General features: G+C 40.1%; 2 protein-coding genes across 2 annotated transcripts; both read left to right on the top strand.

The window, feature by feature from the left end:
* Positions 1–3,187: 3,187 nt before the first annotated feature.
* LOC112569547 (arylsulfatase J-like) lies at positions 3,188–5,898 on the top strand. The gene is made up of 4 exons (XM_025247353.1): positions 3,188–3,336; positions 3,611–4,641; positions 5,208–5,404; positions 5,619–5,898. Exons 2-4 carry the CDS (start codon positions 3,677–3,679, stop codon positions 5,879–5,881), a joined length of 1,425 nt encoding a protein of 474 aa, XP_025103138.1. The 5' UTR covers positions 3,188–3,336; positions 3,611–3,676; the 3' UTR covers positions 5,882–5,898.
* A 6,325-nt stretch (positions 5,899–12,223) lies between these two features.
* LOC112568590 (arylsulfatase B-like) lies at positions 12,224–14,168 on the top strand. Its single transcript, XM_025245966.1, has 3 exons — positions 12,224–12,575; positions 13,173–13,375; positions 13,903–14,168. Exons 1-3 carry the CDS (start codon positions 12,232–12,234, stop codon positions 14,166–14,168), a joined length of 813 nt encoding a protein of 270 aa, XP_025101751.1. The 5' UTR covers positions 12,224–12,231.
* Positions 14,169–14,962: the final 794 nt, after the last annotated feature.

Below are 14,962 nucleotides of genomic sequence, written 5' to 3' on the forward strand. Positions count from 1 at the left end.
AAAATGATGTTAGAAGAGACATGAAGATAGTTCCTTTCTCTGATGGTATTAGTTGCCTTCGCAGCAGGTGTTCAAGGGACGGTTATATAAGTCAAGTTCTCTGACTATTTTTAGCATTAATATTATTATTTTCAGTTCAAAGGGAATCAGATAGGGACTGGAGTTTTCATCTTCAATGGAACCTGATGTCCTTATAGAAGCAGTTAAAAGGGAGATAAAAAAGACAGCAGTTTTTTTCATTCATGGTACCAAGGGTCTTTATGTCAGTCGTTCAAAGTATATCTACCATAATAAATCGAATCTATTGACCTTATTACTTGTGTTATCTCTATACTATAACTTGCAATAACAATAATAATTAAAAATAATAACAATAATAAAGATATCATTGACACTATTAGAACTATAAATTACACTTGCAAGTCAAATGATAGCAAAATGAAGAGCGTTTATTTGTTTGTCAAAACGTGCTTGAAGTTTTGACACCAAGTTAATGAAATTATTAGGGTCGTTTTCATCACAATAATTATTAAGATTTCTTGGTAGAATGATAAGGATCTGGTTATGCTTCTCAAACAACCAGGCACCAGCCACCAGCCACCCAGGAACCAACCCAAGAACCATTCCCCTCATTCCTACGACATTTATTCGTCATCCTTGACCTTGTATCTCCACTACCTCCTAACTGTCCCTTCTTATCTCTTTCCCAATATCTCCCTTCCCTATAATTGCCAATTATCTCTCCCCTGCTGTCCACCTGCAGTTTACACACAAGTAGATGAGGAGAGTCTGGGCATTGCTCACCACATGTCGAGCGTTCACACTAATATTACCTGAGTCACTAAAGGCCATTTAACATCCAGGTGCTCACCATCAACACCAATATCTCTAACATCTAATCTCCAGTTATTGCCGCTTTTAGCAAACCATTTTAACAGCTGTTGTGCTTCTGGGCCTTGATGGAGAAATGGATGAAATAGAAACACAATGGGTCGTGTTTGTAAGAAGCATTGATGTATTTCAAAAAAAGAAGTTTATATCGATATTTAATCACACTAATGATAAGCATTATTACCACTAGATGTAATCATAAAGCTTTCATTTCGCAACTACTGATCACCATAAAAGCTTAAAAACTCGTTATGAAAAACGTGGCAACTGCTTACTACTACAAAAAATGAAAGACATCTGCAAGACCACCTAGTTAGACACGCACACACAGCCTCACGGAAATGCATATCAATAGGTATATATGAAAGATGTTCTTTCTCTCTCATCCTTTTCATCTTTCTCTTATATATATACACCGACATGTTTGACTATGCATTTCAACCCTTATTGTATACCTGGTCCCCATCATTTTAAATAATAGCAAAAATATTGAACTTCCCAAACAAAAATTGGACATTAATCTTTAAAAATCTGAAGAAAACGATTTCCTGAAACTCATTAACACAAACGAGAGGTATAGTTAACAGATTCAGTTTGTAGTTCGCAAATATTACACCGATCATCTTAGACAGACAAAATAAGCCATTGAATGAGAAAAATCGCTGGAAAGAAAGAGGTACTGATAAAAAACTTTTGTTAAGCCGTTATCGACCTTGCGTACTGTATACACAGCTTAATACATGCATGCACTGTATAAATTACTATATGCATACCTGAGTCAAACCAGTAGTCCAACAGTGGGTGAAATTAGTTATAACAGCTCCACTCTGTACAGGGTCATTTTAGGAGTACATTGGATTCATCCCAAACTTTCCGGTGCTGTCAGAGAAGGAAAATAGAGAGTATATCCCTTGTATTAAAGAAATGACAACTCAGCTTCTTACTTCTACAAAACGGAAAGCCATTCATCAGACCACCCAGCAGGTCAGATTCACACTCATAAAAGACAATCCCACTCAGCATTTCAGGACGATATATCTATGGATCCATACATCAAAGTGACGAGGAAACAACTTTTATTAAGCCACTGCAGATGTGACACAGTTTAATTAAATTTCAGTATTTTCCTAAAACATTCATAATTGCTGGGAACATTCTTTATCATTTTGACCGCTTTCAGCTGGTAGGACCAGCCCAGAGGATTTAATTTATGAATATTTTCCGTCAGTTGATTGCTGGACACACCATCCATACACTTGGACATACTATAGACTGGGTTCTAAACCAAACCAGCGATGACATGTTTTGCAGAGGTCCTCCTCACATACTGCAATTCAACAAATTCAAAATGAATAATAAAATGTTTTTATTATGATTCATCAGGATTTCATTGCTGATACCAATGTTTCTTGTACGGAGGACCCAGGATAGGTTGTCTCAAACCACTCAATTAGTTGCAAACCTAAAAAAACTCTTTTGTTCCAGAAATAACTTTTGTAGTAGCATCCCACTCCTGTACAGTTCAAAATGTCATTGGTTAAGTTGCGCAAAGAGTAACAGAAACTCAGAACAGGACTTATTTTAACGACCTTTAGTCAAATCTCAAACTAAAAAGAGCAACTCCTACGTAAACAAAATGTCAAGTTTGCTTGTTTATCACTGTCATCAAAAATATGGTGTTGACAAATAAAACAATTGTGTCTGTCTGAAGATGTTTGGGTTTCTCAAGGAAGGCTGAACCGAGACAGATGTTGTTTAGAACTTTTTTCCGATCGAGCAAGCTGTTAATTTCAAAATAATGACAGTTATTATGTTTTGCACCTGAGAGATAGCCACAGATATATCGGAAGATTCACGGAAAAGATAACACGGAAAAGGATTAGGAATTTGTTCATCCTTACTCTCGGTCTCTACCGTCTCTGTAATGAATATCTCTTGCCCGTTTGCACACACACACAAACAAACACACATTGCAAATATATCAGACTTATTTATGACCATTCAGGTGGAACCTGATGTGTTTCACAACTGCATTTTTTCGTCGTGAAATTTGTCTTTATTATTTTAGTTTTAGTAATCCTTTTATTTTTGAAACACATGATTAGCTTGTATTGAATTTAGTGAAGAAGAAACGAGTGTACGAATTTTGCTAAGTAGAAAAAGGGTAATTAGGGAGAATACATAGCGCCGCAGCCCACAAGTGTGTTACTAATGCGCAGGAGATGGGATATTGATTGCAGAAAAAAATAGAAAATAATTAGTCATCATGTGAGGGGAGACAGGACTGAGGGGGGGAAAAGACTTCCTATTTATACAGACCTCTCATCGGTGCACTTACAGGACTTGCCAGCCTCTCTCAGCATCATCATCTAACACCGAGGTACATTGTAGCTACGCCAACAGCTTCAGAGACAAAAGAAGAAGCTTCATGCAACATCTCTGAAGGTTAGTTTATCTCTTACTGATAACTTACTTAACTTACTGCTGAATATTTTAAATATTTAGACATTGAATTCATGTCCTTTTTTAAATAATAGAGAAAACTAATGACTTATTGAAATCACGTGGAATGGTCAGTTTGTCCTTGTGTTGAGTAAAATAAGAATACGGAAAATGAATGCGTAATTACACAGGTGCAAATTGTTTACTGTTATATCTTGGTTAGTGATTGATTTTGTTGCTTGACACGCATACATTAGTCGATTATTGTGTGTTACAGACAGCTTACCTGAGCTCACGCCATACTAATATATTTGTTCACCACATCCCGAGTCGGCAGGCCATCATGTTACTCCAACTGTTTCTCATCTCCACGGTTATGTCGTCATTGACGACAGCTTCTCCTCCACACATTTTGCTCATCGTCGCCGACGATCTGGGATGGGGTGACGTTGGGTGGAGAGATCCCTCCATGTACACCCCGAACCTGAACCGTCTGAGGGCGGAGGGGGTAGAGCTGACCAACATATATACACAACCTTCCTGTACCCCATCCAGAGCTGCTCTCTTAACGAGTACCTACCCGTTTCGAATGGGGATTCAAAATTCTGTATTTAACAATCTTCAGAATATCTCCGTGCAGCTGGACAAGAAAATGTTGCCGCAGAGTCTGAAGGAGCTCGGTTATGCCACTCACATGGTGGGCAAGTGGCACCTGGGCTTCTGTCGCTGGGACATGACACCCACACGACGAGGGTTTGACACCTTCTACGGCATGTACGGCGGGGTTGAAGGCCACTTTGACCACACCGGTACATGGAACGGTTACGATCTTGTCTTCAACGACACACCGTTGTGGTCCGCGAATGGCACCTACTCCACACACCTGTACACTCAAAGAACCATCGAAATCTTGGAGACCCACAATTCATCACAGCCCGTTTTTATCTACCTAGCTTATCAGGCTGTACATGAACCACTAGAGGTGCCTGAGTACTACGTCAACAATTTCTGCGCTAACGTCACCGCGTCTGCAGACCGGAAGTTGCGTTGTGGATTGGGGGCGGCCATGGACGAGGGCATCGGTAACATCACGCGCGTGCTGGAAGAGCGGGCTTACATGGACAACCTGCTCATCTTATTCATGTCGGACAACGGAGGGCCCGTGAACACTGGTTCCAGCAACTGGCCGCTGAGGGGGTCCAAGCTGACTCTGTGGGAAGGAGGAACCAAAGCCGTATGTATAGCCAAAAGCAAGACACTGCTGACGGCCAACACATCATTCAATGGACTTGCCCACGTTGTTGACTGGTAAGTTCCGTCTTTCCATGAAAAAAATCTTTAATTGAGCAGCAACACGTCGTATCACATTTATTTCAATACAAACAACAGCATTAATTTGGGTCCAAGTGTCATACAAGCAACTTAAAACAGACATCCCTCCAAACAAAATACCAAAATGCAAACAAAGAAGGTCCTTTTAAAGTGTAACAACAGTTGAATTTTTTTATAAGCAAAGGAACAGCAAGAAAAAGCAGAAGAACCAACGGGTCTTAATTTCATAACAAGAAGTTGATAGGCTTTTCTTTATTCCCGTGTCCTTTGTCTTAATTTGTTTCAATATGTTTCCAACATGCTGTTGTTAAGAGAATAAGAGCAAGGAGGACAACATGTAGCTGGGTGTGCTAACCAGATGAAGCAGCTAGTGAACAACTTCTTACGAGCAAAGGGATGATGGGGCCACCAACTTGAGTCAAGTTGCACTAAGTTTACTTATAAAAGCTTTTGATACTAAAAAAAAAAAAATAATAAAAGTTGCTTCTTCAATTTTTTTGTCCGCTGTTTTAAAAAGTCATTTTATCTGGGGACAAATTCAGGTACCCGACTCTTGTACGACTGGCCGGAGGCAACTCAACCATTGAGGGTATAGATGGCCTTAACCTTTGGGACAGCATCGCCACCAACGGGGTCAGCCCGCGGCAAGAGTTTATCTACGACGTCAACGACGTTAAAAACCGTTCTGCGCTACGTTACAAAAATTACAAAATGACATGGAACAAGCCAGGCAGCCCGGGTATGAATCTTTTCTTATTTTCCACTTCCTCTCTCTTCAGATATATATATATATTCATTCATATGTGTGTGTGTGAAAGAGAGAATAAAGGAGAGGGACACATACACAAAAGCATTGAGATAACAATAATACACGATGCACACTCGCATGAATCAGATTTTATCCTCCAGTGTCCTTTACCTAACATTTGTTGTGTCCATGACGTGATGTTTAGATGGCTGGTACAACCCTCCACCTGAGGTAGAGCAGCCTCCGGAGTCAAACTACTCAAAACTGTACATGCTGTTTGACCTGGACACCGATCCCACGGAGACGACGGACATCAGCACTCGAGCAGACGTCAAGACGGTCTACAAGTCCATGAAGACCAAACTGGACAACCTGAGACTCACCATGTCGCCGTCACAACAGGCTAGTGACATCATGGCTGGAAAACCGCAGTACTGGGGTGGAGCCTGGACGCCCGGATGGTGCTGACCCGGAGTATGGCTACACAGGTGGATCTCTCAGAATGGTGGAAGACGAATTTGCAATAAAGCTTTTTCTTGTCATTGTTGTGACTGAGTATGCGGGCGTGCGTGCTTGGGTGGGTTGTAGTTTATTCCTTGTTACTCCTGGGGAACATAGGGCCGCAAGAACACCTCGTTAGCGGACCCGGTAGAGGGCAGCCCCCCTCAGTTGGGCCCATGTGGTTCCCATGTCCTTTTTCTCGCTCTCTACTGATCTTCTCCAAGTCTGCTCGTGCGACGGTGGGTACATGGACCAAATGTTATGGCATTAAACATTTGTAACCCTTTTGATTCGAAACGATATTTAAATAAATATCATTATAAATAATTAATATAAAAATTATACCCCAAAAATTAATAACAAATATAAACTTATAAATATAAGAACAAATGTAAAAATACGATAACAAATAAGAAGAAAAAATAATATAAATAATATATTTTTCGAATATGAAGCGTCTTTGCTGTTTGCTCGTGTTGCAACAAGAAGTTGAAGATTTAAGTGGCAGAATTAAGAAAACAGCAGGAGGTTTCACAAGATGATATTGAAGTAGCTAGCATTAGAGTGCAGAAGGTGGAAACAAAAGCAAGAGCAATACCAGAAATTACAACCTGAGAATCTACTTCATCGCGGAACCAAAAAGTGTGATTCCCAGACAGTGCCACGAAACTGTTCTTAAACTATTCCACGACAAACTGGAAGTAAAACACATCACAGACAAAGACTTGGATTCTGTCCATTGATTAGAGAGAAAACTACACCAGAATCAGCTATGAGTGATCATCGTCCGCTTTTTGTCAAGAAAGACTCGCGAAAAAGTAATTTAAAAAATTGAAGGAACAGCCAGGACAGAGGTCTGTGGTCATCGTGGAAGACCTCACCAAAGACAGCTACCTTCTCCTCTCACGGTCCCGTCATATAGAAACAGTAGAGCAATGCTTGACCAATATGTGCAAACTTTTGTGAAAATTCATTAAGGAATTATTAAACTGATCAAGACTCCCTTTGATGTAAGCAACAAGCCATCCCAGAATTTTACAAGAAAAAAACCACACCCCCAGCCTGAACTCCAGAAATAACTGATGTTTGCACACAATCATTCCACGTATCAGCAAAAAAGTTGTCAAGGATCAGTTCAGTTTGTTGAGGATAATGATTCCCAGTTTTGGGGAATCAGCTTCTTAATCTTATTGTAAAGGGGAGAATAAAATTCTATGACCACTGAACCCAAAACGGCCGCAGGATTCCCCCATATACAATGACACTTATCTCGTGACTCTCTGTGAGAGACTGTCGAGTCCTACAGATGTCAGTGAGGTCGGAACACTGTTCTCATGACCCGTCCTCTCTTGTCACGCGAACCAGTCATCTTCTGGTCCTGTCACAGTAGTCCATCGGCTGCGCATTCTCATGAATAATGTATTACATAGGTGGCTACAGGTATTATTTTGTTACAAGAGAGAAATAAAAAAAGAGAGATGACGGGAACCAAAAGATTGCTTGATCAACAGATGTATTACTATGAATGGAACACAGGTTAATTACAATAACACATCTGCAGATCAAGCAACCTTTCTGTTCCTCTCATCTCTCTTGTAATAAAAGTATTGAAAAGATTTCTTAGGAGAGAAAACTTTACGGAGACGCACGTACGATGACCAAATTTAATCATGACCAGAATGGAAAAATAGAATAAAGAGAAACAAAAATGTCCACGCGCCTCGTAGTAGGTTCTATTCGTACCTGTAATAAATAACGCCGTCTGGCTGAAGCGTGGATGTTACTAGTAAACAAGACTTAATAAAAACTGCACCTGTGAAAAGCAATCTGTTACTTAGAAGCCACGTTTGCTTTCTTTGTTGTATCAGGATATTATGAAGACGTATGACGCACAAAAAGTTTTTAAAATTAAAATCATAGTATTTCCTGCTTGAATTCTTCCCGTATCAATAAGGACCTCAATACAAGCCAAGACCTGACACGGATGGATGGCTTGCTAGTGTCACGTGATCGTTGGAGGGACTGTAGAGACCCGCTCTGTTTCAGTCTGTATTTCAACTGCGGTGGTGCGTAAGACCCTCGTAGTTCCCAATATTTTGTTCTATTTGTGCGATTTATGAGCAACGTATTAACGAATAATTTCTGATGCAGATAAAGGTTTTGAGACATTTAAACGTCTAAAGAAACTTTGAAAAGTTCCTTCTTAAAAGACAGGAACACCAGCTATGAGATGTGATTAGCTGTTATTTGAGTGGCAGGCCAACCCACTTCCAAGAAACCTATGTACCGACGATAAAACGGTTAAATGTTGTCTAGTTTATTCAAGTAATCCAGCAAATAACTCTAACATCACTCCAAGGGATTGTGGAGAATCTTATCAGCTTCTGCGCTACATACATTTCTTTATATCACTTTTCCTCACCATTAATCTCTGGCTCAAACCGCTTTACCAAACAGAAAAACACGCAAACATAATATTCATGGATGCTGGTCTCATAAACAGTTATACAATGATTGAACCATACCGGAATTCTTTTAGCAAAGTCATCAGGTTAGTTTTACAATCACTGAAATAGCCAGATTCTCTTTAAGAATTTTCGGACTGAAATACTCTAAGCACTGGACTCCTACGACTGTGGAGAGAGAGTAGTGCAGACCAGTGTGACATACCTGTCCACTAGCTGATATTAAAACATGGACAAAATGCACACTTATATATATATAAAACGCCTTTGTTATGCAAGTATTCCAGAGCATGCAGTACACCTCCAAGATATGCGACCACTAGCTCTATACACAAAATACATGCGACCGCTAGCTCTATATACAAGATGTATGCGAATTTATAACATCCAACAAATCCTCAAATAGATGGACTTAATGTTTGGGACAGTATCTCCAACAATGTTGTATTTAGTCCATGTCTCGTTCTAGTCTCAAGCGGTAAGTATGGGCAGTGAGTATGGGCTACAAAAATCCCCCAATTATTATTTTTATTATATGATTTCCTGTGTGGCATTATTTACCTTTATTTTTCAGAAAGTAATACACTGTCACACTTCATTTAACAGAAAGTAATAGACTGGTATACTTTACTCCTAATTAGCTTCAAAGTCCTAAAGTACCTGAACACACAGGCTGTATTATGTATGTCTAGTACACGTCTGTCATTTACACCTACCAGACTTCTACTAATCCGAGAAAAGATACATACACATGTAGTTGCATCAGACGTTGTTCATAAAACGCACAAACAGAACAAAATATTGGAAACTACGAGGGTCTTATGCACACAGTCCCTCGAAGGATCACCCAATATCCTGATACAACAAAGAAATATGGCTTCTAAGTAACAGATTGCTTTTCACAGGTGCAGTTTTTATTAAGTCTTGTTTACTAGTAACATCCACGCTGCAGCCAGACGGCGTTATTTATTACAGGTACGAATAGAACCTACTACGAGGCGCGCGGACATTTTTGCTTCTTTTTATTCTATTTTTTCCATTCTGGTCCTGATTAAATTTGGTCATCGTACGTGCGTCTCCGTAAAGTTTTCTCTCCTAAGAAATCTTTTCAATACTTTTATTACAAGAGAGAGAGACAGATGAGGGTAACGAAAAGATTGCTTGCCCAGCAGATGGGTTACTGTAAATGAAACACGGGTTAATTAGTCAATCTAGCAGACGTAGGTGAGTCTGTAATCAGCTATGTAATACATTATTCATAAGAATGCACAACAGATGGACTACTGTGACAGGACCAGAAGATGACGTGTCCACGTGACAAGAGAGGACGGCTCATGAGAACAGTATTTATTCAGACCTCACTGACATCTCCTGTAGGACTCGACAGCCTCTCACAGAGAATCAAGAGGTGAGTATTATCGTATATGGGGTCATCCTGCTCCAGTCTTGGTCTCAATGGTCATAGAATTTTATTCTTCTTTTTAAAATCAGACGAAGAAGCGGATTCCCCCTAACTGTAAATCACTATCCTCTACAAATTGAACTCAAGCATCACAACTTTTTGTTGATATGTGGAATGGTTGTGTGCAAGCATCAGTTATTTCTGTAGTCGTGCAGACAGACAGTGAAAATTGTACGGGCTTCAATAATTATAAACAATCTACCCACGGGTAAAATCTACCCTAACTTGTGCAGACAATTAGCTGTAAGGTAAACCTAATAACCTAACGAAATCTTGTTATCCACCTGTAAAATTAAAGAGATATGCGGAACCAGCTGATTATCTTGACAAGCGACAAAACTTTCACGAGCCACTAGACAGGTGAAGTTGCCTAACACACCTGCACTGCTGGAATTCCAGAAAAAAGAATGTCATTTCTCTGAGTTATTTGGTCAAAGGGTGAAGCCAGAAATCTACAACTAAATGAGAATTTTTAAAAAAGAAAATTAGCAATCAGTTGCCCAAGTTATATTTATTTATTCTATACAAATGATATTCTCGAACAAACATTGTAGGGATATTTTCTGTTCGTTTAGAATCTTTATTACCGAAGGAGAACAGCAAACGGTTCCATGTTAAATGACTCATTCCGTTTTGTAGTTTAAGCAGATTGTAAATTCAAGAACACATGTCAACAGTTATTCGCTGAGTTGAGTTTAGGGTTTAGAGCAATTGTTTGTTCACTTTTGTTGAACGAAATGTTGGAAATACATTTGAACCTAATATATTAAACTAAATATTAATAAAAATGTGACATATTGAGCCGAGGTGGGAACAATGTTTTCTACAAATTTTAGATAAATAAATCATTTTGATTATGCTTGTCTCCATGATACCGTAGAGCCGAGGTTCTCAAACGGTGGGGGGCGCGAGAAGTACCTACAAGGGGGGCGCGAAGGTGGTCATTTTTTTAAAAGTTTCTTATACCGGTATTAGTGAAATTAGCTTACATTACTGGCTAAGGGGGACGCACGGACGTGCCTTTGTCACAAGTAAAAGGTTGAGAACCGCTGCCGTAGAGGTTTTAACTACCATGTGCAAGGCGAAAATTTCTTTTGTCATAAGGACGACTTCACCGTGACCCTGTCCTGACCCCGAGTGTGAAGAACGTGTGTCTGTCAGGTACTTTGTGCATGAGTGTATGCTGTAGAAGTAAGCGTGTCTGTTATATGCCAATATGGGTGTATGGTTGTAAATGATTTAGTCTACATATTATTTGTTGAAACACTCATTATTATTATTAGTAGTAGTAGTCAACGTGGTAACAGTGGAGAAAAATGTGGCTCTCTAGTTGTTTACCTTTTTATTCGTGAGAATAATGAACAGACTGACATTGGGAAAGGACGAGAAGATGAACATGGTCAACATGGTAAGAATAGGGGGCACAGAGGTCCCTTGACAGACATTTTACTGACAGCTCCTTTAGGTCTGGTCAGCGTCTCGCATGGGTACGAAGAAGTAAGGACCATAATATATGGCTTGTTTCTTCTTCCTAATTCCGTGCAATGGTAATTGGAGTCAGACATTTTCTTGCTCTTAATAACAGAAGAAGATTGAAACTGAATCACACACATGAGTTTCGCTGATTCTCGGAATGCTCCTGTACAAATACCAGTTAACACTGCAGTCGCGTTGACTGTTGCAAGAACACAAAAACACCCTCATTGGTGAGGGCATGTGTTCTTACACATCGGCTATTAACCCTCGGGTAAAAGTCTTTTACCTAAGTAGAGAATCAGCTGGTTAATTTAAACCAATAGAATTCCAATTAATTAGCAGCTGAGACGATCGGTTAGTTACCCAACCGATGAATATATGTGGTTTATTATGTACTATTTTATCTTTTCGTTTTGTTAGGTCTAAACACACTCTGTGTACCCTACTGTCAACCTCAATCAACAACAATAACCTACGTCGGAGAAAGTGGTCACACTAGGGTTGTCAAATTAGCGGATGATAAAGGGACTTGCTAGCACCATCATGTGTCCATGAACTCGAAGTTTTAAGTGCTATCTCTTGTTCAAACACTTTGCTATAAAACAATTCGTTCATATGCACAGGACACATATCCTGTTCATGGCATACTGATATATTTTTGCTGCAGGGCACCTGTTCTGTATCAAACATACTATTGCAAGCGTTTATCGTCTCGACGATAATATCGTCATTAACAACAGCCAAACATCGTCTTCATCGTCGCTGACGACCTGGGCTGGGCCGAGGTCAAGTGGAGAGATTCCGGTATGTACACCCCGAACTTAAACCGTCTGAGAGAGGGAAGGGTGGAGATGACCAACGCATATGCGGGACCGTCCCGATCAGCATTCATGACGGGTGTCTACCCGTATAAAATGGGTATTCATGACGACGGATTTGAGGGTCTTATGAACGCCTCCGTGCAGCTGCACAAGAAGATGTTGCTGCAGACTCTGAAGGAATACAATTACAGCACGCACATGGTGGGCAAGTGGCACCTGGGATTTTGCCGGAGGGAAATGACACCTCTTGGCAGAGGGTTCGACACCTTCTACGGCATGTACAACGGCGCCACAGACCATTACACACACACCACTGGTTCGAACGGCTACGACCTGACAATCTGGGAAGGAGGAACCAAAGTCACAAGTTTCCTCTACAGCAAGACCCTGCTGAAGGGCAACAGAGTGTACAACGGCATTGCTCACGCTACTGACTGGTGAGTTCAGTTTTGTTCAGATCCTTTATTAAACGACCGTTTAAAAATTCTTGTATTTCCACTTGTTCAGATCCTTTATTAAACGACCGTTTCAAAATTCTTGTATTTCCACTTGTTCAGATCCTTTATTAAACGACCGTTTCAAAATTCTTGTATTTCCACGTTTCATATTCACCATAGTCGACGCTTGGACAACGGCGGACATTATTTAATCTTGCAAATCCACCAAAGAAAGCCCCTCTTAATCGCCATATTCCAGAGAATTCTGTGAGATAAAGGATTCTATTAAATCTTTCTGCAGTATGACTCAAAGGAAACGTTGAAGTCATACAGTAAGGAAATGTTAGCAATCCGGCCGAAATGAGTTTCCGTCAACAGAGAAGCTCTAACATTAATAGATGACAACATCAAATCTCATGTTGCACAAATCTTTTCAAATTGTGTAACTTTTTCAAAGATACAAAACTTTTGAAAGTAAAGTTCTTAAAGTGTCGAGACCTCTTTAATTACAACACTTGTTTTTCGGTTATATTTGTGCTTGATAAAATAAGGTTCTTTTCTCTATCATCTGATGTTAAAGTTAGTCTGCAAACATAGGTACCCGACTCTGGAACGAGTGGCCGGGGGTAACGGGACCATTGAGGGTATAGACGGCCTTAACCTTTGGGACAGCATCTCCAAAAACAGAGAGAGTCCACGGCAGGAGTTTGTCTACGACCTCAGCGACATCACAAATCGTTCTACAATGCGTTACAAAAATTACAAGCTGACGTGGAACAGGCCAGGAGCACCAGACCTCTGTATGTATCTCGAAGGGGAAGGGAAAGGGGAAGAGAGCACGCGCGTATGTGTATCTGTGTTATTTCTGCGTGTCTGTGTGTATATTTATGTGTATACGATATGTATGTGCATGTGATTACGTAAATGTACCAAATAACCCAAAATGTTTCAATATAAAACATGATTCCTGTAAATGAATTTTGAAATGGCTAGTATTTTGAGAGTTCGCCAGAGCAACATGAAAAATGCAAAAAGGAGCAGTTACATAATTTCTTATTACCTCCCCTTTAGATAGAATAGATGTAAGAGCAGAGACACAAAACAACAAATCTTGCGTAGAGATATTATACCAGACGCTATACAAAAAGCTACAAAAAAAATCACAAAGACGATGTTTCTTAAACTCTGCCATTTTTTCCCCTCCTCTATCACCGAAGACTATGCTACACATCCTTATCATTACCACTGTCACCATCCTTCCCTCATCCCTCATCATCATCATGATGTTCTTGACCTAATACATGTGTATATATCTCGCGTGTCACAGCCGGCTGGTACTATCCTCCGCTTGGTGTAGAGCAGCCTCCGACCCCGAAATACTCCTCCAAGGTGTACACGCTGTTTGACCTCGCCACTGACCCCACGGCGACGACGGACATCAGCAATCGGTCAGACGTGAGGAGTGTCTTCACGTACATGAAGAAGAAACTGTATGAGCTCAGGCTCAACATGCCTCCCTCTATGCTGCCGACCAGAGTGAATGCTGGGAAACCAGAGAACTGGGGCGGAGCCTGGACAACCGGATGGTGCTGAACATGAGGGCTTCCGGCAGTCTACGCTTGCGTACGAGCTGCAATAATGCATCTGCATGAAGGCATAGCTTCATATTTTGTCAGACCGCAAAAAATAAAAATGACGATAAATTCTCAAGAAGATCTTACTGTCAATGTATATATGTACAACGTGTGTATGTTATATTTATAAACGTTTCAAAAGACACTAACATGGCTGTAATAATGTTACAAATTAAATTTCGAATAACTGAGAATTCAAGCAATCTACATATAGATTAACACAATTAATCTACACATAAGAAATAACAAGGCAATCCATCTACTACACCAGTGATGCACAACCGGACAGCCGTGTCGCGGGCCACTTCACCGCAGAAATACAAAAAAGAAAAAAACATAGAACAGATACCACTTTTATTAGAAGCAAGTTGTACTTACCATTAATTATGTAGTAATTAGTGAGGTGTTTGAAGTTGTCTTGTTAAAATAAAAGTTAGAAATCGTCTTAAAATACATTTTAATCGAGGTACCCCAAGGCGATCCGTCCTGTTTTCCACAGGAAAATGAAATTCAAACGCTGTTTCGGTATTGCTTCCTTATCAGAACCCCATTGTTTTATACCTTGCTAGAAAGCTCGGAGTCTTTATTTTCAATCTGTTTAGCGACTGATTCAAGTATTAACCAATCAAAAGACCACTAATCCCCTGTGGAATGCGGTGTCCCTCGTTCTCAAACACTGGTTTCCTCCCAAGACGAAAATCTAGAATGAAATCCATCGAAAGATTGAGAGACGCCCCTACGTAGGGATAAATA

Source organism: Pomacea canaliculata, linkage group LG7 (genome assembly GCF_003073045.1).
Source record: "Pomacea canaliculata isolate SZHN2017 linkage group LG7, ASM307304v1, whole genome shotgun sequence".
Lineage (NCBI taxonomy): Eukaryota > Metazoa > Mollusca > Gastropoda > Architaenioglossa > Ampullariidae > Pomacea > Pomacea canaliculata.

What these genes read in the sequence shown, in the direction of transcription:
- LOC112569547 (XM_025247353.1), top strand. Translation starts at nt 3,677, where the DNA reads ATGTTACTCCAACTGTTTCTCATCTCCACGGTTATGTCGTCATTGACG. An exon ending in CTTGCCCACGTTGTTGACTG is followed by an intron (nt 4,642 to 5,207) that starts GTAAGTTCCGTC and finishes GGACAAATTCAG; the next exon opens with GTACCCGACTCTTGTACGAC. An exon ending in GAACAAGCCAGGCAGCCCGG is followed by an intron (nt 5,405 to 5,618) that starts GTATGAATCTTT and finishes CGTGATGTTTAG; the next exon opens with ATGGCTGGTACAACCCTCCA.
- LOC112568590 (XM_025245966.1), top strand. Translation starts at nt 12,232, where the DNA reads ATGGGTATTCATGACGACGGATTTGAGGGTCTTATGAACGCCTCCGTG. An exon ending in ATTGCTCACGCTACTGACTG is followed by an intron (nt 12,576 to 13,172) that starts GTGAGTTCAGTT and finishes CTGCAAACATAG; the next exon opens with GTACCCGACTCTGGAACGAG. An exon ending in GCCAGGAGCACCAGACCTCT is followed by an intron (nt 13,376 to 13,902) that starts GTATGTATCTCG and finishes CGCGTGTCACAG; the next exon opens with CCGGCTGGTACTATCCTCCG.